The 25,100-nt window shown below is 41.9% G+C and overlaps 1 protein-coding gene across 1 annotated transcript in view; it reads right to left on the bottom strand.

Annotated features, from left to right (window-relative positions):
- Nucleotides 1-287: 287 nt before the first annotated feature.
- Nucleotides 288-25,100, bottom strand: part of LOC149290385 (uncharacterized) — a 242,142-nt gene continuing 217,329 nt past the window's right edge. The window contains exon 3 of the mRNA XM_089489265.1: nt 288-1,688. Within this exon, the coding sequence (XP_089345391.1) occupies nt 367-1,688 (1,322 nt within the window). The 3' untranslated portion in view covers nt 288-366. The remainder of the gene's footprint in view (nt 1,689-25,100) is intronic.

The raw sequence follows: 25,100 nt of genomic DNA, 5'->3' as shown, positions 1-25,100 counted from the left end.
ACAAGACCCCCTTTGCCACCCCCAGAAACTAACCCCCTTTCTGGTAATATCGGCCCCCAACTTTCTTCAGCCTACATCACACGCATTGCAAAAACTAACATTCCCATAACTATTCGAGCCAGCTGTAACAAATCCCACCCCTCTATTTTGCTAACCTATACCACAATCTCCAGTCAAATTTATAAACTATGATCTATACTAACAGCAATGAAAACCTAAACTTAACAAAATATAACTTTAAAACATAAACAGACTTATCCACAGACATATGGATAGACAACCCTTACAAACAAAAGCATAAGGGCCTTTTCACTGCTGGATTGAAAATATATTTTCTATATTAATTCTTGAAAAAATAAAGTTAGTTCACTTCTGGGATTTGTGTGGCTTCTCTACTGTGTGGCCTCTCTGATGTATCACTAGGTATGACTTTGATGAAAAACATTTCCCACAATGCTGGCATTTGTATGGCTTCTCTCCAGTGTGGACTCTCTGATGTGTCACTAGGTTTGACTTCTGAGAGAAACAGTTCCCACAATGCTGGCATCTGAATGGCTTCACTCCTGTGTGGATTCTCAAATGTTTCACTAGGTGTGACTTCCAACAAAAACATTTCCCACAATGCTGGCATTTGAATGGCTTCTCTCCTGTGTGGATTCTCAAATGTGTCACTAGGTTTGACTTCCCAGAAAAACATTTCCCACAATGCTGGCATTTGTGTGGCTTCTCTCCTGTGTGGCCTCTCTGATGTATCACTAGGTATGACTTCAAAGAAAAACATTTCCCACAATGCTGACATTTGTATGGCTTTGCTCCTGTGTGAGATCTCTGATGTATCACTAGGTCTGACTTTGAAGAAAAACATTTCCCACAATGCTGACATTTGTATGGCTTTGCTCCTGTGTGAGATCTCTGATGTATCACTAGGTATGACTTTGATGAAAAACATTTCCCACAATGCTGGCATTTGAATGGCTTCTCTCCAGTGTGGACTCTCTGATGTGTCACTAGGCTTGACTTCTGAGCAAAACACTGTCCACAATGCTGGCATTTGTATGGCTTTGCTCCTGTGTGGATTCTCTGGTGTCTCATTAGGTGTGATTTCAGAGAAAAACATTTCTCACAATGCTGGCATTTGTATGGCTTTGCTCCTGTGTGGACTCTCTGATGTGTCACTAGGTTTGACTTCAAAGAAAAACATTTCCCACAATGCTGGCATTTGTATGGCTTCTCTCCAGTGTGGACTCTCTGATGTGTCACTAGGCTTGACTTTAGAGGAAAACATTTCCCACAATGCTGGCATTTGTAGGGCTTTGCTCCTGTGTGAGATCTCTGATGTATCACTAGGTATGACTTTGAAGAAAAACATTTCCCACAATGTTGGCATTTGTATGGCTTTGCTCCTGTGTGGACTCTCTGATGTTTCACTAGGATTGACTTCCAAGAAAAACATTTCCCACATTGCTGGCATTTGTATGGCTTCTCTCCTGTGTGGACTCTCTGATGTTTCACTAGGATTGACTTCCAAGAAAAACATTTCCCACAATGCTGGCACTTGTATGGCTTCTCTCCTGTGTGGACTCTCTGATGTGCCAATAGGTATGACTTGGAAGAAAAACATTTCCCACAATGCTGGCATTTGTATGGCTTCTCTCCTGTGTGGACTCTCTCGTGGCTGACAAATTCTTCTGTAAAGGAGGACAATGACAGACAAGACTGAATCTCAGTGTTAAGAGAGGAAGGTGTTACCCCAAGATTTAGCCCTACGTTCACCCCTCCCTATTTCAGGTTCAATTAATAAAGTTGGTGTGAGTGACCTGAGCATGACACTGTTCTGGATGCCCCCAAATCCATATAATGATTGTATCCTTACTCATAGGAGCTAGCAAAGAAGAGATTGTAGGGGAACTTCCATGAGGAAATCAGTGGAAGCAGATAGTCAGGCAGTTGAAAAATATTCCAATAAATATATGTAAAAATACTTTGATTGAAAAGTGGCATCATTTCCTGTGAGACTGCCATAGAGTGTTGAGTCAGAGCACATGGCATGATGCAAGCTAACGGTAGAGGATGCTTAATGCTGTGTGGCACCAGGAGATGACTCACAACCAATACAGTATACAGCTAAAAAGGCCAATATCGTTCTAGGTTGCATCAATACGAGTAAAGTTTCTAGATCAAGGGATGTAATAGTGCTACTCTATTCTGCTTTAGTCAGAATAATCCTGTGTCCAGTTCAGGGCCCCACAATTTAAAAAGGATGTTGTCAAGTTGGAACATGCCCAGAGGAAGGCAGCCAAAGTGGTGAAGGATCTTGAAACCATCAAGCCCTTTGAGGAGCGACAGTAAGACCTCTTTGACAGTGCAACTCCCTTAGTTTCGTGGAGTCCTCTTCCTTGGAGGTCTTTAAACAGAGGCTGGATGGTGTTTGGAAATGTATTCCTGCATGGCAGAAGGGGGTTCAACTGGATGGCCCTTGTTGTTTATTCCAACTCTATGATTCTATAATGCTAGTGGAATCATAGCACCATGATAATTTAGCACAAAAGGGACCTCAGTCTCATAGAAAGGACAATGGATTCAGGTTCCTTACCCACAGAAGCCACATTCTCATAATTCTCCATCATTACACAATTGTACATAAGCCTCTGCTTCTTCGTCAACAGATTCCATTCGTCTTTGGTGAAATATACTGCCACATCCGCAAAGGTCACCTGCAACAGAAAATAGCCCTCATCCAGGGAGTGACTAAGGAAAAGGGAAGGAAATCGCATGGTGTATCCCAAATATTATTTCATCACTTCAGAATTCAGTGCAGGAAATAAACTTTAAATTATGTTAGCAAGCAAAAACCTGCTGCCTTTAAATCTAGTTTGTCTCAAATCCTTTCAATATAATATACTTAGGGAGCTGGACATGTTTAGCCTGGAGAAGACAAGGTTAAGAGGTGATGTGATAGCCCTGTTTAAATATATGAAGGGATGTCATATTGAGGAGGGAGCAAGCTTGTTTTCTGCTGCTCCAGAAAACAGGATCCGGAACAATGGATGCAAGATCCAGGAAAAGAGATTCCACCTGAACATTAGGAGGAACGTCCTGACAGTAAGGGCTGTTTGACAGTGGAACACACTCCTTCCTCAGAATGCAGTGGCGTCTCCTTCCTTGGAGGTCTTTAAGAAGAGGCTGGATGGCCATCTGATGTGTATGCTTTGATTGAGAGTTCCTGCATGGCAGGGGGTTGGACTGGATGGCCCTTGTGGTCTCTTCCAACTCTATGATTCTAATATCATAAACAATATAATTTAGGCCATTGCTGGGATATTGAAGATGTATTAGGATACTCACTATCCCAATATATACAGAACTTTTAGCCACCAAAGAATTATAGTGCATTTAGAAATTTCTTGCCACATTTCAGAGGCAAACGTCATTTTTAATAACAGTTTTGGGGAGCACACTGGGATTGAGGGCCACTGGGGCTACTCCATATTTAGATCCAGAGATGTTCCCCCATATCCTCCAACATTGCAGAGATGGGAAAAGCAAGACACATGTGGAGAAGCAATCCAGAAGGTGGTGAAGATGGCCAAAGTTGTTTATGAGGGAGGTCACACAAACAGGGAAGGGCACAGAAGTTTGCTTTTGTTTCAGCCTCCTGGGAAGGGCAATATCCTGCCTCCGTCTTTCCTCTCTTCTCCCCACTTTTGAGTTGATGGGGTGCAAACTGAATGGCACTCAGGAATTGAAGTGAGCTGAGAAGGGGGAAAGTGGGAGGAGGAGAGAGCAACCGGGAAATTTTTAAAAGTCCCTGAAAAAGTGGGGTGACAGGGGGTTAACCAGGACTGTCTCTGCCATATTGGGAGAATATGTTCTCCGCTTGCTTTCATGAACTGACCTAGCAGTGACACAGATGAAATTAATAGTCAAGAACTTCAACTCACCAAAGAATTCTTGTACCTTTTACCTCTGCAGCCTCTTTCTCTGGGAGCCCAACTCCCTCTGCTTGGCCTCTCTGTCAGCCATCAGGTGGGCAGGGGTCCTGGTGGTCTTGCACTTGGGTCACTTCCAGCAAGAGAGGTCCAAAGCCGTGTAGAAAGAAGCAGAGATGAAGTTCCTGAGAAAAGGGACCAGGGTTAGGATTGGCTTTGCAAGAAACCCTGCAGCACTCAAAGACACAGAGAATAGCATCCTGCTGGTGACATATGCAGGTGACACATGCCTCCTTTGGGCCGATGCAGAGGTGGGCATCCCCTTCCTCCCTCTGCACCAAACAAAGCCCCCTGGACTTAGCATACACTCACTGCAGCTCCCCTACACAACAGATACTCCATGTCTTAGTAGAGTGATGGGGGATTAGGGGGTGGGGAATTGGAGAGGGCCCTGGTTATGTCTCTGTAGCTGGATGTGAAATGAGTGCATCATAACTAAATAAATGAATAATCTGCTGAAACCTCCAGAGGTCCCCAGTGCTTTCCAGCATCAGCCCCTTTCCCAAGAAGGCTGCATCCACACTGCAGAAATAAAACACTTTGACACCGCTTTAACCGCTCAGTGCTATGGAATCCTGGGATTTTACCTTTGGGACACTTAGCCTTATCTGCCAGAGAGCTCTGGTGCCACAACGAACTATAAATCCCAGGATTCCACAGGACAGAGCCAGGAGAGTTAAAGTGGTTTCGAACCAGATTATTTCTGTAGAGCAGATACAGCCTAAATTGGTTGTAAAAGGATAGAAGCACCCAAGTCTTGTTTTTACCCTCCAAATAATGGTTTTCCTTTTAAAAAATAAGTGGTTTGTTTTAGTCTGTAATCCTTATTTTTGTTGTTCTTGTTTGTTTCTATTTTTATTTGGTCATTTGAGATGACTTCCTTCTTGAGTGAAAATCTCTTAATAAGAAACTGGAGAGACTTTTAAAACCTCCCAAAGGAGCTACATTTGACCTTGTTTGGGGGACAAGCCTCCTCTTAGAAGCCAAAGCCCAATGTTTGTGGAGAATAAGAATAAGGCTTGTATTAAAACTATCCTCCCCATTTCTTCTCCCTTTTAAAACCCATGTTCCCTTTTAAAACCCATGTTCCCCAGAAGGAGCAGAGCTGTGTAATAAGAAAAGACACACAAAGAGACACACTTCCTTCCTTTTGGCCCAACGAACCTGGCCTCCTTCTGACTCTGGAGCCTCAGAAAGAAAGAGAAGCCTCTGTTCAACTGAGGCCTCAGAGAAGGTTCTGGAACATTATTCCCCACAGTCACAAGCAGCACAAAATGGCCACCAGAACACAAAATGGCTGCCAATGGCTCAGCGCTTGGCAGTTGTCAGTTTGAGGCCTTCAGGGAACCCAAAATGGAGGTTGAAAGGGCCCCAAAGTCGGAAAGGACCCCAAATAGGATTTCCAAACTTTAACAACAGCTAAAATCTTTGCTGATACTATAATACAGAGACTGACTGAGATACTAGAACATGGCCACATAGCCTGAAAAACCCACAAAAAACTATCACTGAGATACTATTTATAAATATTTTTATGTCTTTATAAATAAATAAAATTTAACAATAATAATACGAAGAAGAAGAAGAAGAAGAAGAAGAAGAAGAAGAAGAAGAAGAAGAAGAAGCAGCAGCAGCAGCAGCAGCAGCAGCAGCAACCAGGAGCTAGTTCTCCCAGTGGTTTTTCCCCCAGGAGCCCCCTTCTCCTTCTCCTTCTTCCCCTGAAGAATCCTCAGAGGCCTCTCTGCTCCTCCTCCTCCTCAGGCCCTTCCTCTATGCCTTCCTCCTCCTCCTAGGACTGCAATCCTGGCCCCACTTTCTGGGAGTTAAGTCCCACTGCTTTCTGGTTCAGAACACACTGCAGGGATGATGATGATGATGATGATGATGATGATGATGATGAGTCTCTTCCTTGAAAAGCACAAAGCCTTGTGGAAGCTCAAAGGCTAACAGAGGTCCAAATCACACGGTAGAAATAACCCTCTTTCAGACAGCTTTAACTGCCTTTGCTAAGTGCTAGTGTAAGACGAATGAGTGAGTTCTGACTTAAACCCAGAGCTGAAGAACCGAAGAACCAAGGAATTGTGCTTTAAACATAGCTAAAGGAACAAACAAGATGGTTCCGCGCAAAGCACTGATGTGACAAAGGTATTTGGCAACCGAGGCGAGGAAAGTCTGAAAACTTGGAAGCTGAAGCGGGGTGCCGTCCAGGTGTGACGAACCATGACCGGGAAGAACCTTATCTCCTGAGTCGCCATGATGAGGAACTGACAGGACAATGGAGAACTTTGAACAGAACGAGTTGCTTTGAACACGGACTGAACAACCTGTCTGTCCTCCCAAAAGAGGAAGTTGAGTAATGGGCTGCAATATTGCAAGACTTCAGCAGCCAAGAGCCAGAGAGAAGAAAAAGTATAAAGACCCTGGACTTTCATCTCCATTTTGTTGGCACCATCCGCGGCAACGGTGTCATCCCCAGCCTTCGAGAACAACTGATCAATGTTCGGCGGAAGGAAAGTGTGTGTGAGTATTGTATGAATGTGTGAGTGAAAGAGCTCTTGATAATCAATGTTTGTGTTACTTGTGTGATTCAATAAATGTTACATGCATGGTGTTTAAAACCAAATTTGGTGTCTCAATGTCTTTCTCAGCCTTGCTGTGAATAGGTCCACGGAGGGAGAGGTTTTCATTACACGCTCTCAGGATAAACAGGTTGCCCTTACAATCTTGGGCATAACATATTTGGTGTCAGAAGTGGGATCCTAGAGCGTGGTGGGACTCTTTCTTTCTGGGGACTCTCATAGCTGGGGGGACAGATCTTGAGACTTGGTGCAAGGGGACGCCCTTGCTGGGTACAAGGGGCAAAGAGGGAACAGGTGGAGGTTTGGAAGCCTGTTTACACAACTTCTTTGTTCTTTGAGGGAGGAAGTCAGCGTGCTTCTTCCCGCAGTTGTAACAAAAAGTTTGGAGCCAAGAGCCAAGAGGGAACAGGTGGAGGTTTGGAAGCCTGTTCACACAACTTCTTTGTTCTTTGAGGGAGAGGGTCGGCGTGCCTTCTCCCGCAGGTGTAATAAGAGCAGAGGGGGAACAGGTGGAGGTTTGGAAGCCTGTTCACACAACTTCTCTGTTCTTTGAGGGAGAGGGTCGGCGTGCTTTCTCCCGCAGTTGACATAATGTTTGGAAAGAAAAATAGAAGGGGGATGGGGGAAGGCAGGAACTCCGTCTCGGATAACCTTTTTTGTACTGTGGATGGAGAGATCAGGAAAGTTTCTCCTGCTGATGTTCTTACTGAAGAGAGTAAAGATTGGGGTTTGCATTTAAAGAGGTCCCTTTTGAAGGGAAATAAGTACGAAATAGATTTGAATAAGGTTTCAGAATGGTTTCAACAGGCATTGGAAAAACATGACTGCTGGGAAGCTTTGTATGAGGGAATTGGAATGTTTTGCTTTCATACAGCTTCTACTGACAAGGTAGAGCAGATGAAAGTTGGATTGCTGTTGGTGCAGGTTGGTTTGGATTATTTGAGTCAATGAGTGAAGTGGTCTGTTTGAATGCTTTGGAGGAAAAAGAGCAGGAATGTAAAATACAGAAACAAATAGTGGGTGTGCTGAAAGAAGTTTTGGTAGATAGTAAAATCCCATTGAAGAAAACTAAATGTGTAGCTTGCCAAGGGACTGGTAAAAACAAAAAGAACCTGTTTTGCTGGCAGTGACAAAACACCTTTTGCCACCCCTGACAAATTGGCATCACAAACAGGAAACTTATGATTCTATGCTTCTCACAGAAAATTTGCCACAGCCACTGATCAAAAATGAAAAGAATATGTTACTTTAATGGACTCATGAACCAATGTTAGAACTTGGTTACCAGGGAGTAAATCCCTGCAAACAATATTATTGGAAATTGCCTTTGTTTTAAAAGAATTAACTCTTTCCTCCCAGCCAGCTTTCCCTCTGGGCAGTGAGAAACTTAAGAATGCTCTACAACCCTGCTGATAAGTTAACAGATCAGCAGAGAACATTTTAGCCCCATAGATGGACTTTTGATAAAAGTATAAAGGATAAGTCCTCCATGTGGAAAAGAAGGTGCTAATATATAAAGTTTTTTTAAATGGTGGTTACAAGGATAAAATAAAAACAGAATCCTCATTTGAACTTTTTCTTTTTCTTTAGTATAAGTGTTTTTATATAATGAATAAAAGGCTGTTGTTGGTTTTTGTCTCTGTGTGTGTTTCTAACAAACTGTGTCATAAATATGGGTCTGTGGTAGAGAATTTAAAAATGGACATGTGTGTATTTTATGTTATTTATTGGAATTGCTTTTGTGTTGTTGATACAGTATCGCATCAGAAACAAAAGGGAAAAAAGGGAAATATTAATAAAGATATGAGGGCACAAGATGCTGAAATATAGACAGTTATAGATGTTCTTTTGATGTTAAATGTCCTTTTGATGTTAATGTCAAAAGAACAAGAGGGGGAGGGTAAAGATGTGATATCCCTCCATATATATATAGTAATAGCAATTATAAAAAAAGAGAGAAAGAGATGGCTTAAAAAAGGATTTGAAATTGTAAAATATTTATATGGATGGTATAATTTAAAGGTATACAAACACATAAATAAAATTTCCTGTTTGGGATAAAGTTCAAGACAAGGGAGCAGAGGCTCCATATTCGGTTTTAAAGACATAAAAACATACTTTCACTTTTTTGTTATTTCTTTTGTATTTTTATATTTGCTCATTATCATGTTCTTTTCAGAATATAGAAGGTACCAGGACATCTGATCTATTGTTGCCTCAACAGGTTTTGTTTAAAATGCAAAAGATATTTTTCTTGGATACTGTATAACCCATTTGATAGTTGTATTAGAACTTCTTACTCAAGTACAGTCAATTTAATCATTCAGTTTCTATGTCCTCCAAAATGCGTCCTGCTTGCTTTCTGCTTGCTTCTTGCCTCAGCTGTTCTTGATTTTCAGCTCCTGGTTATACTTGCTGTTGCTGCTGCTGTGCTGAACCTGAGCTGTTGATAAACCTGAGATGTGTAGCTTTATATGGGAACTATAGAAAAATATTTGTAGAAATAAAAAGATTGAAATGTTGGGTTCATACAGATTTTTAGTCAGGATATAAAATTTTGGATTATAAAATAAAAGAATCAATGTGGCAGATAAAATTGATGACATTAAAACAGACTGAAAAGAATAAAAAAAAAATTAGAAACCCTGTTTGCAATCAAAACATGCAATTTGTATGAACTCAAATATAGTAAGAACAAATGAACCTGTAGATTTGGATCATGAAAAAAAAAATGAGTTAAAAGAAATGATACCATTTGGAACTCAAGTGTTGTACCTCCATTTGGGACCAAAAGAGCATGCTCTGAGACCCAAGTGGAAGGAGCCATATATCATAATGGATCATATATGGCCTACCAATTATTTAATTGAAAAAGATGGAAAACCGAAATGGGTCCACCGAAACCAGATAAAAGTATATTGCGTTGAAAAATAACAAGCGTGTTTGGTTGTATATTTTCTTTTCTAGGATTAAATCACAGGAAGCAAGAGATGGAAAGACCTCCAAGGGGCAAATCGGACTTAGCCCTTCAGGATCCAGAACCTATGAATAAATTTTATTTGTATAGAACTTATAATCAAAGTTATATGCCAGAAGACTTAAATCAAACTGAATTGAACGAGAGGTATCCAAAATACCCAATGTTTCATGTAAATGGGAGTGTTATGTTTGGGTTGGGACAGGGAAGCATATGTTCGGGTGGGCAACCTCGAGACCTGAACATATGGTCCTTCTTTGACAAATGGACTACCAATTTTCATCCAAGAAGCTATCAATGTGTAGGGGTGGGATACTTGATTTTTCCAGTTCTTGTATATAAGTCTCAGGATCTCCAAGTTAAGCAAAAACGGGATGCCTGTGGTGGGGTTTTAGGACCAGATTGTTCTGACACTATGATCATAGATATCAATTGTCAGATGGTACATCAATTGGGAGGGCTGTCAAAGGAGCTTTCACAGGAATCCTCACTTTGGGAGCATATCTGGGAATGATAGCACAGGAAAATTGGAAGAGCATACTGTGACTTGCCTGCGGACTGGAAAATTCAATAAATGCTACTGGAGAAATAGTATGAATGTTACAATTTGAAATTGAAGAATTAAGTCAAATGATAATGAAGCACAGATTAGCCTTAGATTATTTGTTAGCTTCAAAAGGAGGTGTTTTTTTTTTGTAAAATGATATTGAAGGAGATAAAGGAATAGAAGGGAATTGTTCTCTTTTCGGATGGCTAAGTGATTTGTGGCCATCTGCTGTATGGGTAAAAGGAAATCCTTATGGTAATAGCTATGGTGGTGGTTATGATTTGTGTGATAACCTGTTGTTTTCCAATTTTAATTTGCATATGTCAACGTAGTATTGTTTCAGTGATACCCAAGAAGAAAGAAGAAGAATTCACCTTATGAATTTGCATTATGAATCATGATTGGGTGTGCTATTGTTTTCTTTTCTTTCTTTCTTTCCTTTTCTCACAATATACCTCATAGTATTATCATACATACCTCATTAATACATTTAACCAATCTATCTAACCAGCTTATGTAACCTTTTATAGCAATAACTTTGTGACAATCAATTTTGAATTAATTGATTATCAAGAGGGGGTGTATGTAAGACGAATGAGTGAGTTCTGACTTAAACCCAGAGCTGAAGAACCGAAGAACCAAGGAATTGTGCTTTAAACATAGCTAAAGGAACAAACAAGATGGTTCCGCGCAAAGCACTGATGTGACAAAGGTATTTGGCAACCGAGGCGAGGAAAGTCTGAAAACTTGGAAGCTGAAGCGGGGTGCCGTCCAGGTGTGACGAACCATGACCGGGAAGAACCTTATCTCCTGAGTCGCCATGATGAGGAACTGACAGGACAATGGAGAACTTTGAACAGAACGAGTTGCTTTGAACACGGACTGAACAACCTGTCTGTCCTCCCAAAAGAGGAAGTTGAGTAATGGGCTGCAATATTGCAAGACTTCAGCAGCCAAGAGCCAGAGAGAAGAAAAAGTATAAAGACCCTGGACTTTCATCTCCATTTTGTTGGCACCATCCGCGGCAACGGTGTCATCCCCAGCCTTCGAGAACAACTGATCAATGTTCGGCGGAAGGAAAGTGTGTGTGAGTATTGTATGAATGTGTGAGTGAAAGAGCTCTTGATAATCAATGTTTGTGTTACTTGTGTGATTCAATAAATGTTACATGCATGGTGTTTAAAACCAAATTTGGTGTCTCAATGTCTTTCTCAGCCTTGCTGTGAATAGGTCCACGGAGGGAGAGGTTTTCATTACACGCTCTCAGGATAAACAGGTTGCCCTTACAATCTTGGGCATAACATATTTGGTGTCAGAAGTGGGATCCTAGAGCGTGGTGGGACTCTTTCTTTCTGGGGACTCTCATAGCTGGGGGGACAGATCTTGAGACTTGGTGCAAGGGGACGCCCTTGCTGGGTACAAGGGGCAAAGAGGGAACAGGTGGAGGTTTGGAAGCCTGTTTACACAACTTCTTTGTTCTTTGAGGGAGGAAGTCAGCGTGCTTCTTCCCGCAGTTGTAACAAAAAGTTTGGAGCCAAGAGCCAAGAGGGAACAGGTGGAGGTTTGGAAGCCTGTTCACACAACTTCTTTGTTCTTTGAGGGAGAGGGTCGGCGTGCCTTCTCCCGCAGGTGTAATAAGAGCAGAGGGGGAACAGGTGGAGGTTTGGAAGCCTGTTCACACAACTTCTCTGTTCTTTGAGGGAGAGGGTCGGCGTGCTTTCTCCCGCAGTTGACATAATGTTTGGAAAGAAAAATAGAAGGGGGATGGGGGAAGGCAGGAACTCCGTCTCGGATAACCTTTTTTGTACTGTGGATGGAGAGATCAGGAAAGTTTCTCCTGCTGATGTTCTTACTGAAGAGAGTAAAGATTGGGGTTTGCATTTAAAGAGGTCCCTTTTGAAGGGAAATAAGTACGAAATAGATTTGAATAAGGTTTCAGAATGGTTTCAACAGGCATTGGAAAAACATGACTGCTGGGAAGCTTTGTATGAGGGAATTGGAATGTTTTGCTTTCATACAGCTTCTACTGACAAGGTAGAGCAGATGAAAGTTGGATTGCTGTTGGTGCAGGTTGGTTTGGATTATTTGAGTCAATGAGTGAAGTGGTCTGTTTGAATGCTTTGGAGGAAAAAGAGCAGGAATGTAAAATACAGAAACAAATAGTGGGTGTGCTGAAAGAAGTTTTGGTAGATAGTAAAATCCCATTGAAGAAAACTAAATGTGTAGCTTGCCAAGGGACTGGTAAAAACAAAAAGAACCTGTTTTGCTGGCAGTGACAAAACACCTTTTGCCACCCCTGACAAATTGGCATCACAAACAGGAAACTTATGATTCTATGCTTCTCACAGAAAATTTGCCACAGCCACTGATCAAAAATGAAAAGAATATGTTACTTTAATGGACTCATGAACCAATGTTAGAACTTGGTTACCAGGGAGTAAATCCCTGCAAACAATATTATTGGAAATTGCCTTTGTTTTAAAAGAATTAACTCTTTCCTCCCAGCCAGCTTTCCCTCTGGGCAGTGAGAAACTTAAGAATGCTCTACAACCCTGCTGATAAGTTAACAGATCAGCAGAGAACATTTTAGCCCCATAGATGGACTTTTGATAAAAGTATAAAGGATAAGTCCTCCATGTGGAAAAGAAGGTGCTAATATATAAAGTTTTTTTAAATGGTGGTTACAAGGATAAAATAAAAACAGAATCCTCATTTGAACTTTTTCTTTTTCTTTAGTATAAGTGTTTTTATATAATGAATAAAAGGCTGTTGTTGGTTTTTGTCTCTGTGTGTGTTTCTAACAAACTGTGTCATAAATATGGGTCTGTGGTAGAGAATTTAAAAATGGACATGTGTGTATTTTATGTTATTTATTGGAATTGCTTTTGTGTTGTTGATACAGTATCGCATCAGAAACAAAAGGGAAAAAAGGGAAATATTAATAAAGATATGAGGGCACAAGATGCTGAAATATAGACAGTTATAGATGTTCTTTTGATGTTAAATGTCCTTTTGATGTTAATGTCAAAAGAACAAGAGGGGGAGGGTAAAGATGTGATATCCCTCCATATATATATAGTAATAGCAATTATAAAAAAAGAGAGAAAGAGATGGCTTAAAAAAGGATTTGAAATTGTAAAATATTTATATGGATGGTATAATTTAAAGGTATACAAACACATAAATAAAATTTCCTGTTTGGGATAAAGTTCAAGACAAGGGAGCAGAGGCTCCATATTCGGTTTTAAAGACATAAAAACATACTTTCACTTTTTTGTTATTTCTTTTGTATTTTTATATTTGCTCATTATCATGTTCTTTTCAGAATATAGAAGGTACCAGGACATCTGATCTATTGTTGCCTCAACAGGTTTTGTTTAAAATGCAAAAGATATTTTTCTTGGATACTGTATAACCCATTTGATAGTTGTATTAGAACTTCTTACTCAAGTACAGTCAATTTAATCATTCAGTTTCTATGTCCTCCAAAATGCGTCCTGCTTGCTTTCTGCTTGCTTCTTGCCTCAGCTGTTCTTGATTTTCAGCTCCTGGTTATACTTGCTGTTGCTGCTGCTGTGCTGAACCTGAGCTGTTGATAAACCTGAGATGTGTAGCTTTATATGGGAACTATAGAAAAATATTTGTAGAAATAAAAAGATTGAAATGTTGGGTTCATACAGATTTTTAGTCAGGATATAAAATTTTGGATTATAAAATAAAAGAATCAATGTGGCAGATAAAATTGATGACATTAAAACAGACTGAAAAGAATAAAAAAAAAATTAGAAACCCTGTTTGCAATCAAAACATGCAATTTGTATGAACTCAAATATAGTAAGAACAAATGAACCTGTAGATTTGGATCATGAAAAAAAAATGAGTTAAAAGAAATGATACCATTTGGAACTCAAGTGTTGTACCTCCATTTGGGACCAAAAGAGCATGCTCTGAGACCCAAGTGGAAGGAGCCATATATCATAATGGATCATATATGGCCTACCAATTATTTAATTGAAAAAGATGGAAAACCGAAATGGGTCCACCGAAACCAGATAAAAGTATATTGCGTTGAAAAATAACAAGCGTGTTTGGTTGTATATTTTCTTTTCTAGGATTAAATCACAGGAAGCAAGAGATGGAAAGACCTCCAAGGGGCAAATCGGACTTAGCCCTTCAGGATCCAGAACCTATGAATAAATTTTATTTGTATAGAACTTATAATCAAAGTTATATGCCAGAAGACTTAAATCAAACTGAATTGAACGAGAGGTATCCAAAATACCCAATGTTTCATGTAAATGGGAGTGTTATGTTTGGGTTGGGACAGGGAAGCATATGTTCGGGTGGGCAACCTCGAGACCTGAACATATGGTCCTTCTTTGACAAATGGACTACCAATTTTCATCCAAGAAGCTATCAATGTGTAGGGGTGGGATACTTGATTTTTCCAGTTCTTGTATATAAGTCTCAGGATCTCCAAGTTAAGCAAAAACGGGATGCCTGTGGTGGGGTTTTAGGACCAGATTGTTCTGACACTATGATCATAGATATCAATTGTCAGATGGTACATCAATTGGGAGGGCTGTCAAAGGAGCTTTCACAGGAATCCTCACTTTGGGAGCATATCTGGGAATGATAGCACAGGAAAATTGGAAGAGCATACTGTGACTTGCCTGCGGACTGGAAAATTCAATAAATGCTACTGGAGAAATAGTATGAATGTTACAATTTGAAATTGAAGAATTAAGTCAAATGATAATGAAGCACAGATTAGCCTTAGATTATTTGTTAGCTTCAAAAGGAGGTGTTTTTTTTTTGTAAAATGATATTGAAGGAGATAAAGGAATAGAAGGGAATTGTTCTCTTTTCGGATGGCTAAGTGATTTGTGGCCATCTGCTGTATGGGTAAAAGGAAATCCTTATGGTAATAGCTATGGTGGTGGTTATGATTTGTGTGATAACCTGTTGTTTTCCAATTTTAATTTGCATATGTCAACGTAGTATTGTTTCAGTGATACCCAAGAAGAAAGAAGAAGAATTCACCTTATGAATTTGCATTATGAATCATGATTGGGTGTGCTATTGTTTTCTTTTCTTTCTTTCTTTCCTTTTCTCACAATATACCTCATAGTATTATCATACATACCTCATTAATACATTTAACCAATCTATCTAACCAGCTTATGTAACCTTTTATAGCAATAACTTTGTGACAATCAATTTTGAATTAATTGATTATCAAGAGGGGGTGTATGTAAGACGAATGAGTGAGTTCTGACTTAAACCCAGAGCTGAAGAACCGAAGAACCAAGGAATTGTGCTTTAAACATAGCTAAAGGAACAAACAAGATGGTTCCGCGCAAAGCACTGATGTGACAAAGGTATTTGGCAACCGAGGCGAGGAAAGTCTGAAAACTTGGAAGCTGAAGCGGGGTGCCGTCCAGGTGTGACGAACCATGACCGGGAAGAACCTTATCTCCTGAGTCGCCATGATGAGGAACTGACAGGACAATGGAGAACTTTGAACAGAACGAGTTGCTTTGAACACGGACTGAACAACCTGTCTGTCCTCCCAAAAGAGGAAGTTGAGTAATGGGCTGCAATATTGCAAGACTTCAGCAGCCAAGAGCCAGAGAGAAGAAAAAGTATAAAGACCCTGGACTTTCATCTCCATTTTGTTGGCACCATCCGCGGCAACGGTGTCATCCCCAGCCTTCGAGAACAACTGATCAATGTTCGGCGGAAGGAAAGTGTGTGTGAGTATTGTATGAATGTGTGAGTGAAAGAGCTCTTGATAATCAATGTTTGTGTTACTTGTGTGATTCAATAAATGTTACATGCATGGTGTTTAAAACCAAATTTGGTGTCTCAATGTCTTTCTCAGCCTTGCTGTGAATAGGTCCACGGAGGGAGAGGTTTTCATTACACGCTCTCAGGATAAACAGGTTGCCCTTACAATCTTGGGCATAACACTAGGGAATTCTGGGGATTGTAGTTTATTGTGGCACCTCAGCTCTCTGACAGAGAAGGCTAAATGTCTCACAAAACTACAGTTCCTAGAATTCCCTAGCATTGAGCCAGGGCAGTTAAAGCAGTCTCAAACTGGAGTATTTATGCAGTGCATTTTTGATCTCTGTTAGTCTTTGAGTTTTCACAAGGTTCTGTGGTTTTGGGAACAAGAAACTAATTATCATAATTGTTGATGATGATGATGATGATAATAATGATAATAATAATAATATCTCATTCCCCCTCATAAAGGGACACAACTGAAATTACAAGTTTAATAAAATTAAATTATAACATACAAAAGTATACATTAAAATAAAAGTAAAAAGAATTAAACTAATTCAGCTCCCCCTCTGGAAAGTGGGAGAGACCTGGAAGGGACATGAAATGGGAAGAAAGGAAAAGAGGGGAGATGCTGAGGGGGAGTCTCTCATGTCCTGGAGTTTTCACACATTGCTCCGTCTCCCGGTCTCCTCCGCTGGGAGGAAAGGAGCGTGTGGAATTCTGGGAAAGGCTGGCAGTTGGCTTGGAGCCTGAATAGGGTTCTAGAAGGCTGGTGGCTTTGACTGTTGGCTGCTTAGGAAGAAAGGCTCATCTGGATTTCCCTGGCAGTGAAGGAAAGATGGGTGCCTCAATGAGGAGCTCTCAAATTTGGTTCCTATGTGATAATGATGAATGAAAGGCCCCCAGGTTGGAGTCAATGATGGGGGGCTGGAAGGTCTTCTGTAGGGAGGCAGCCTTGGGGGATGGAAGCAAAGAAGCCTCCTCCTCCTCCTTCATCTGAAAAGGGCTCTTCCGGCTGCCAGGCCTCCTCTCCTCTCTTCGGAGTTTCTGTGGGGCCATGATATTTTGGAGGGGAATCCCAAAGGGAGTCTGTGACCAAGGAACCTCAGAATATGATCAAGATTGCAAGGTTCTTCCTGAAGAAGGAGAAGCAAACTAGGAGAGGCTGCAGCTGTTTGCTTTTGTCTGAGCCTCTGGGAAGGGCCCCTCTTCTCCTTTCTCCTTGGCTGTCTTCATGGAGGGCAGACTCCTTTTGCCCTTTGGACTCAGTTTGCAGCAATGGCAGTGAGCTGAAGAGAAGGGGAGAAATGGCAGGAGGAGGAGGAAACTGTGGCCTTTGAAGAGCAGCTGAGAAGGTGGGAGGGCAGAGGATGAATCAGGGGGAATGTCCCTTCCAAACTGGGAGAGTTGGAGGGCATGCAGAAGGAGCTGGGCCTGGAAATGGAGGAGGAGAAGGGGGCTTGCAAAATGACCTCCATGGATGAGAAAGCTGGGCCAAGTCCATGAAATGAAATGGCCCAGTGAAATGGTGTCCATAATATAGGAGCCAGTGTGTCATATTGGTTTGAGCATAGCTGAACTATGTCAGATTTGGAATCCCAGCTCTGCCATGGAAAACCATTGGGTGACCTTGGGCAAGTCACACTCTCTCAGCCTCAGGGAAAGGCAATAGGAAAGCTATTCTGAAGATATTTACCAAGGAAAGCCCTGTGATAGGCCTGCCTTAGGGTCACCATAAATTCAAAACGACTTGGAGACACACAATAATAACAACAACAAAAGCAATGTCTGTTATGTAAAATGGCAAAACCAAGAATTGCTCTTGGAATTTACATTATTTTCTATATTTTCAAGCCTTGAATGGTTCAATCCACAGGTAAAGAAATCTGTAGATAGAGAGGGCTATCATCACCATAATCATCATCATCATCATGAAAAAGTAGAGGGTCTTATTTATCAAATTTGTACCAGGAGGGCGACTAAAATGGTGAAGCGTCTGGAAACCAAGACCTTTGGCTTAACAAGGCTACAGGCCTCTTCCCCCACAAAAAAACTCTAATGCACCCCTGAAAGGAGCTCCTCCCTCTCACTTCTTCTTTTTGTGGAGAACCCCTTCTCCCCCCCAATGCCCCTCTCTCTTCTCCTCACAACCACAATCACAACAACAACCCTGTGAGGTTGTTCTGCCAGGCAATAGAGACCAGTCCCTCCATGGTCTCCTTCTGGGTCAGAGGAGGGGGATGGAGGGAAGGCCTTGGCAGCCATTGCTTTGTGTGTAGGGGGGGAGGCAATTGCCTTCATGCCATAGACCAATACCTCCCCAAAAAGAGAGTATTCTTTGAAGCCTTTCCTCCTCCCCCCCCCCCCATGGCCACCTTTCCCTCCTCCTTCTAGGCCTGCCCCCCACAATCACCTTTCCTCTCCTGGCAATGGGAAATGGGGGCTCTAAGACTTTTCCTGTCCCCCTCTGAGAAGCAGCTCCCCTACACAACAGATACTCCATGCCTTCTTAGAGTGGTGGGGGATTAGGGGATGGGGAATTGGAGAGGACCCTGGTTATGTCCCTATAGCTGGAAGAGAAATGAGTGCATCATAAATGAATAAATAAACAAATAATCTGCAGAAACCTCCAGACGTCCCCAGTGCTTTTCCTCATCATCGGCCCATTTCCCAAGAAGGTGTCCTCCACACAACAGAAATAAGGCACTTTGATACCACTTTAACCGCTCAGTGCTATGGAATCCTGGGATTTTACCTTTGGACACTTAGCCTTCTCTGCCAGAGAGCTCTCATGCCACAACAAACTACAAATCCCAGGATTCCATAGGATGGAGTCAGAAGACTTAACACACTTTAGAACTGGATTATTTCTGTAGTGCAGATACAGCCTGAGTCGGTTGTAAAAGGGTAGAAGCACCAAAGTTGATTTTTATCCTGTTAAAAATGGTGTTGCTTTTTTAAAATATAAGCAGTTTGTTTTTCTGTCTAATCCTTATTCTTGTTGTTGTTTGTTTGTTTGTATATTTATTTGTTTCATTCTTGGTAATATGAGTTATTCTGGTCTGTCTCCTTCCTTCTTGCCTGAAAATCTCCTAATAAGGAAACTGGGGAGACTTTTAAAACCTCCCAAAGGAGCCTTTTTGGGGGGACTAGCCTCCTCTTAGAAGCCAAAGCCCAATGTTTGTGAAGAAGAAGAAGAAGGAAGAAGGTTTGTATTAAAACTATCCTCCCATTTCTGATCCGTTTTAAAACCCATGTTCCCCAGAAAGAGCAGAGTTGTGTAATAAGAAAACCCTCTCAGAAAAGAGACACAAAAGACACACAAAGAGACACACTTCCTTCCTTTTGGCCCAAGGAGCCTGGCCTCCTTATGACTCTGGAGCCTCAGGAGAGAAAGAGAGGCCTCTGTTCAACTGAGACTCAGAGAAGGTTCTGGAACATTGTTCCCCACAGTCACAAGCAGCACAAAATGGCGCCCAGAACACAAAATGGCTACTGGAACACAAAATGGAATTCTAGGAAATGTAGTTTTGTGAGACATTGCATCTAATCTGTCAGAGAGCTCTGGTGCCACAATAAACTCAATTTCCCAGGATTCCCTAGCACTGGGCCAGGGCAGTTAAAGTGCTCTCAAACTGGACTATTGCTGCCGTGTCTTTTGGCCCTTTCTTGGCTGCAAACTGTCCATAGCCTGCAATGCATCTCCTAATTCTGTTCGCAGTCCCTCCCTCCCAACACTTTCTCATTTCCCCCCAAAACCAGCACAAAGTTGGCAGATGGAAAGAGGTTTTAAAGCAGCATTTAAATCTGCACTATTTGTTTTTAAAAGACTAAATGTCCCAAATGCTATTATCAGTTTTGTAGCTATTATTACAGAAAGACGTAGAGCGCAAACTCCTCAAGTACCTTTATTTTCTGGAGTGAGATGGGCTTTTCCAACTGACTCACTGTGATGATCTCCGGTGGTCCAAGCAGCCAAACTGCGGCCCTGTAATAATAATAATAATAATAATAATAATAATAATAATAATAATAATATAGCCCTCTTTTCAGCCAAAAGGCTATCAGAGTGTCTTACAAATTGTTAATTAGACATTTAGACATTATCGCTCTTAGCCCAGAAGACCCTTAAATTCCTTAAATCTCTCTGCCTCCATCCAGTGAATTATAAAAGGATTTCCCTTAACCTACACTGGGACCATTTAAGGAACCTTATTTCTCCTTCTTTACTGATTTTCCAAGCATCAACCGATCCAAAACCCGTTTAAAAGGAGCATCGAGTAGTACATACTCTAAGGAAGTATTTATTATAGCTAACAAAATATAAGTAAAACATGTCATACAAGATATTAAGAATCTTGCAGTTACAATATTTATAAGTATATAATGTTCAATTCATACAAGCTATTAAAATAATAAATAAACCCAAGTGTCTAATTCTGAGACTAACTTCCAAGATCCGCTCTTTCACTCTCTCTCTCTCGATCTCCAACCGACACAATTCCCCCAACTGTCTCTTGGTCTCTCAGGCCTTATATCTCCTTCTCACGGAAGCTTCCAGAAGGACCTTTATCTTGCTCTCTGATTGGTCAAGAGAGCCTTCCGTAGCAGTGATGTCACTCTGCATTTGCATAAACCTCCATTTACTGCCTGACGATCTCCATTGACTGGAGCCCTGTTGTAACAACAACAACAACAACCAACAACGCCTCTTTTTCTTGGAAGAGATTCACAACTAGAATCCCCTCTGAGCCTCCAGGAGAGCAAGGCTCAGGGAAGGGACAGTCTGCCAGGGGCTGAGTGCCGTTTGGACTAAACCTTGAGGGCACTTTCCCAAAAGCTGGCTAGGATTGGTTTTAGGGGCTGGCATTTTCCTCTCAGAGGGCCATCAGGACCTCAAAGACCACTCCCCATTTTGGATTTTGTTTTTTGACTGTGCTGCCCTCAATGGAAATTTGCTTGTTCCTAAGGTGCCATGGAGGTGAGCATGGAACGTATAGGGAAGATGGCTTTTGCAGTCTTTTCCACCATTGAACTTACCTTGTGTTGTCTTCAAGCCTGTCAAGAGAGCCGGAAAGTAATCAGGGGGAGAAAGCAAAGTCCCACATTTGCTTCCATAAGCTCCACCTGAAGCTTTTCCCAGCATGCCCTAGTCCTCAGTCTCCCTCCCAGGCTCCAGTGTTTCCTAGAGAGATGGAAACCTTCAAAGGAGTCTTTGGGAGTCAAGCCAAGCTCTCCTCTGCTTCCCCAAGGCCTCCTTCTCCATTCACTGCTGCTCTTTGGAAGGAAGACCTAGACTGCTCCTGGGAAAGTTACTTTTGGAGGGACAGGAACTCCCAAAACCTCTCAGTTTGGCTCTAATATTAAGTATGTCAGATATTTGCAATGTACTGGGCCGGGTCTTACGCCAGGAGTGGGGATCCTGGGGCCCTCGCTCTGTATCTCCATTAAGAAAAAGACTGAATCTCCATGACTGGTGCTATTTTTCATACTCTTGGGATGAGCAGCCAGGAAAACAGAATGCTTCAAAGAATTCAAAGGTTTATTGGATGGAGAGAGAAGTGCAAGATGCCTTAAAATCATATGTTCTGAATCAAAAACAGCATCAAAGGGGCTCTAATAGTTTTACAGGACAGAATCTGGATAGACAGTTCCTCCAAACAAAAAGTATTTCGCACTTCCACTTTCTCTCCTTTCTGGAAATGTTGATGCCTCAAGGGCTGGATCCTAAGCAAAACAGAGAGAAGGTTTGAACTGCAATTCAGAGGTCAAGATTTGTATGTGGTTTTTGATGCAATTTACTATTTTCAAGGTCCAATTGTATAAATGATTTAATCTTTTTAAAAAAAATTGTTATAATTTTAATCCCTTTGCGTAGTTTTGAATTTGTACTGTACTAAATTTGCTGTTAGCCACCCTAAGTCCCTATATTGGGAGAAAGGATGGATGTATAGAAATAAACTAAATAAACTGGAGATCCCTTGAAGATCCATGGGTTTCTTGGTGTAAATAGCCCTCCACCAATAGAGACAGAGACTGAATGAGTCTGTCCAGAATTGCTAGGGGTCATTTTTGGCACCTGGGTTGTATCTCCATTGCCCAAACCTAGCACTTTGACAGCATGAAACTTCCAGGACTCTGTCCCACAGAATCCTGGGATTTCATCTTTCAGGTACTTAGAATTATATAGCAACTCATGAAGGACTGCACTGGGGCTCTCTACCAAGCATCCAGTTCTAAGCACCCCATTCCCAGGTTTCTCTAGGGTGGATCCACAGCAGTTAACATGGCACCAAACTGGTACAATTGGATAATGTGTATAGGACTTTGGTTGCCTACTTTCTGGTGTCCCTCCATCTCTCTTATAGGGTTGTGAATTTAGGTCCTGAGGTTTGTGAGCTAAAACCTAGGACCTGGGGCAGGGCCTCTAATGATTTCATTCAGCCTAATGCATAAATTACAAACCACAGTCGCTCACAGTTTGTCATTCAAATATAATCAATATACTTTCCTGTGTAGAAATGAAGAGAAAATTTTTAAAGGTCTGTTCCCAGATCAAGGGGAAATGAGAGCATTATTCTTTCTCACTTGCTTGGAGAGACAGGATAAAAAGCGTGAAGTCGAAGGCTTTCATGGCTGGCTTCCATAGCTTTTTGTGGGTTTTTTGGGCTATGTGGCCACGTTCTAGAAGAGTTTCTTCTGAGGTTTCGCCAGCATCTGTGTCTGGCATCTTCAGAGATGGCAGCCACAGATGCTGACGAAATGTCAGGAAGAAACTCTTCTAGAACATGGCCACATAGTCCCCAAAAATCCACAAAAAACTAAGGATAAAAAGCATTTAATTTAGCCTCCTTCTTTCTAGCCAGATGGTGAATGCAGAGTATAGTAGTGAGCCCTTGTACCACCACAACTGAGAGAAAGCAAGACACTAAACCAATCCATAGACCCCTGCAATTTTTCTAGTTGAAGAAACCAATGAATTAAAGCTTGCAAATTATAATAAGCTACTGCTCTCACATCTGATCTGGATGTTTGCACAGAGCCCTTTCCTCTTTCCTGGAATTGGGCTCCCTCCAAAATGGAGAAGAGGCAGCCTCATCTCCTGTCTGAAGATCATGCATGAAAACTGGAAGCTCAATGTCAGGCCCTGATGTATCGTATCTTTACTGCCACGTGTAAAAAGGGCAAGGAAAAACACCTGTTACAGGAAAAGAAAGCAAATAAAACCTGATCCTTTCTGGTCCAGGTTTAGGTCCTGGACAAAAGAAGGAAAACCAGGATTTGACTTGGGAGTTAGCGAATGTTATGTGGCCTGCCCTGCCTGCCCTGGGGCCTCACTGGGGACCAAATCCATCACCCTTCTCTTCCCCCTCAGTCAGCATTCTCACAAAGGAACCAAATTTAGGGGGTTCCCATCGGCATCTTGAGGCACCCACCTTTCCTTTCCTGCCAAGGAAACCCAGAAGGAGTCCTTCTTCCTAAGCAGCCAATGACCAAACCCACCAGCCTTCTAGGACCCTATTCAGGCTCCAAGCCAACCGCTAACAATGGTCCAAGTTCAGGGCTGCTTTAACTGTCTGGCTGAATGCTAGGGAATTCTGGGAACTGTAGTTTTGTGAGATATTTAGCCTTCTCTGTCAGACAACTCAGATGCCATAATAAACTAAAATTCCCAGGATTCCTGTGTACTGAACTAGGGCAGTTAAAGTGGTTTTTTTTCTGCAAATTGCATTATTTCTGCAATGTGTTTTTGACCTCTATTACTATTTGAGCGTCCACAAGGCTCTGTCGTTTTGAAGGGAAGATTCATCATCATCATCATTATCATCATCATAATTTCTGCAGTGTTTTTGAACCAGATCTGAGAGAGCCCTGCAGCCTGGATCTGCCCAAATCCCAAATATTGCCCTCTCAGCAAAGCCTGGAGATATTAACCTTTAAGGACCAGAGCTCCTCAAAGGCTGACTTTCCCAATCTCTCCTGAGAGACCCTCCTGGACCTAGAGCAGCCTCAAAGAAAGGGGTCCCATTGAATGGGGGGCCCATGTCTTTCTGAGTCTGTGGGTCCAGAGGAAGAGGACTATTTTCCAGGCCCCTCTTCCTAACCCACAAGGCATCTCTTAGCATTTGCCCAAAACTGCTCTTGAACATGCAAAGATCAGGCAAGCAAGATCTGCTTTGCTGTTTGCAAAAAAAGATGGAAAAACAATGGGCCCTTGGTATCCTTTGGGATTTGGTTTGGATAGTAAAATCCATGGGTGCTCAAGACCCATTATATAAAATGGGTGACCTTGGGTAAGTCACACTCTCTCAGCCTCAGAGGAAGACCAATGGCCAGTTGGAAGGAATACAACACACACACACAAACACACATCTACATGATGGAAATGGCATTCATTCTGGGCCATGAAACCCACTGCAGGGGAACCTTGGGCAGCAGACAATCTCTCAGCCTCAGAGGAAGACAAAGGGCAAAGTGGAAGGCAAACCTGAAGGCAAGGAAAACCTGGGAATAGGGTCGCTAGACACGAGTTCAAGGCACGCAGCACACCCCCAGCCCCCAAGGCACACTCTCTCAGCCTCAAAGGATGGCAATGGTAAACCCTCTGCAACAAAACCTACAAAGAAACTCTTGTGACAGTGTTGACTTGGGGTCCCTAGAAAGGAATTGAAGGCACACAACACTCCCCCAAAGTCTGGGAGGAAAAGGTGGAGGAAGGCTTAGAGGAAGGGCCTGAGGAGGAGGAGGAGGAGGAAGGCTTATAGGAAGAGCCTGAGGAGGAGGAGGAGGAGCAGAGAGACCACTGGAGGATTCTGCAGAGGAAGAAGAAGGGGCTCCTGAGCATACGCAGAGGCCTCTGGGGGAGAAGCCACAGGGAGAACTCTCCTGGTTGTAACTTATTATTACTATTATTAGTAGTAGGATTAGAATTATTAAATTTTATTTATTTATAAAGGCATGTAAAGACGTATTTATAAAGAGTATCTCAGTGAGTCTCTATATTATAGCATCAGGAAAAATTTTAGGTGTTGTTAAGGTTTGGAAATGCTGTTTGGGGTCCCTTCTGACTTTGGGGCCCTTTCATCCATTTTGTGTTCTGGCGGCCATTTTGTGCTGGTTGTGACTGTTGGGAATAATGTTCTGGAACCTTCTCTGAGCCTCAGTTGAACAGAGGCCTCTTTTCCTCTCCTGAGGCTCCAGAGTCAGAAGGAGGC

The sequence above is a fragment of the Sceloporus occidentalis genome, unplaced genomic scaffold (genome assembly GCF_023333645.1).
Source record: "Sceloporus occidentalis isolate IW3139 unplaced genomic scaffold, rSceOcc1.0.p SCAF_39, whole genome shotgun sequence".
Classification (NCBI taxonomy): Eukaryota; Metazoa; Chordata; class Lepidosauria; order Squamata; family Phrynosomatidae; genus Sceloporus; species Sceloporus occidentalis.
The sequence above is the reverse complement of the archived record's forward strand: the minus strand, read 5'-3'. Positions and strand labels throughout refer to the sequence as shown.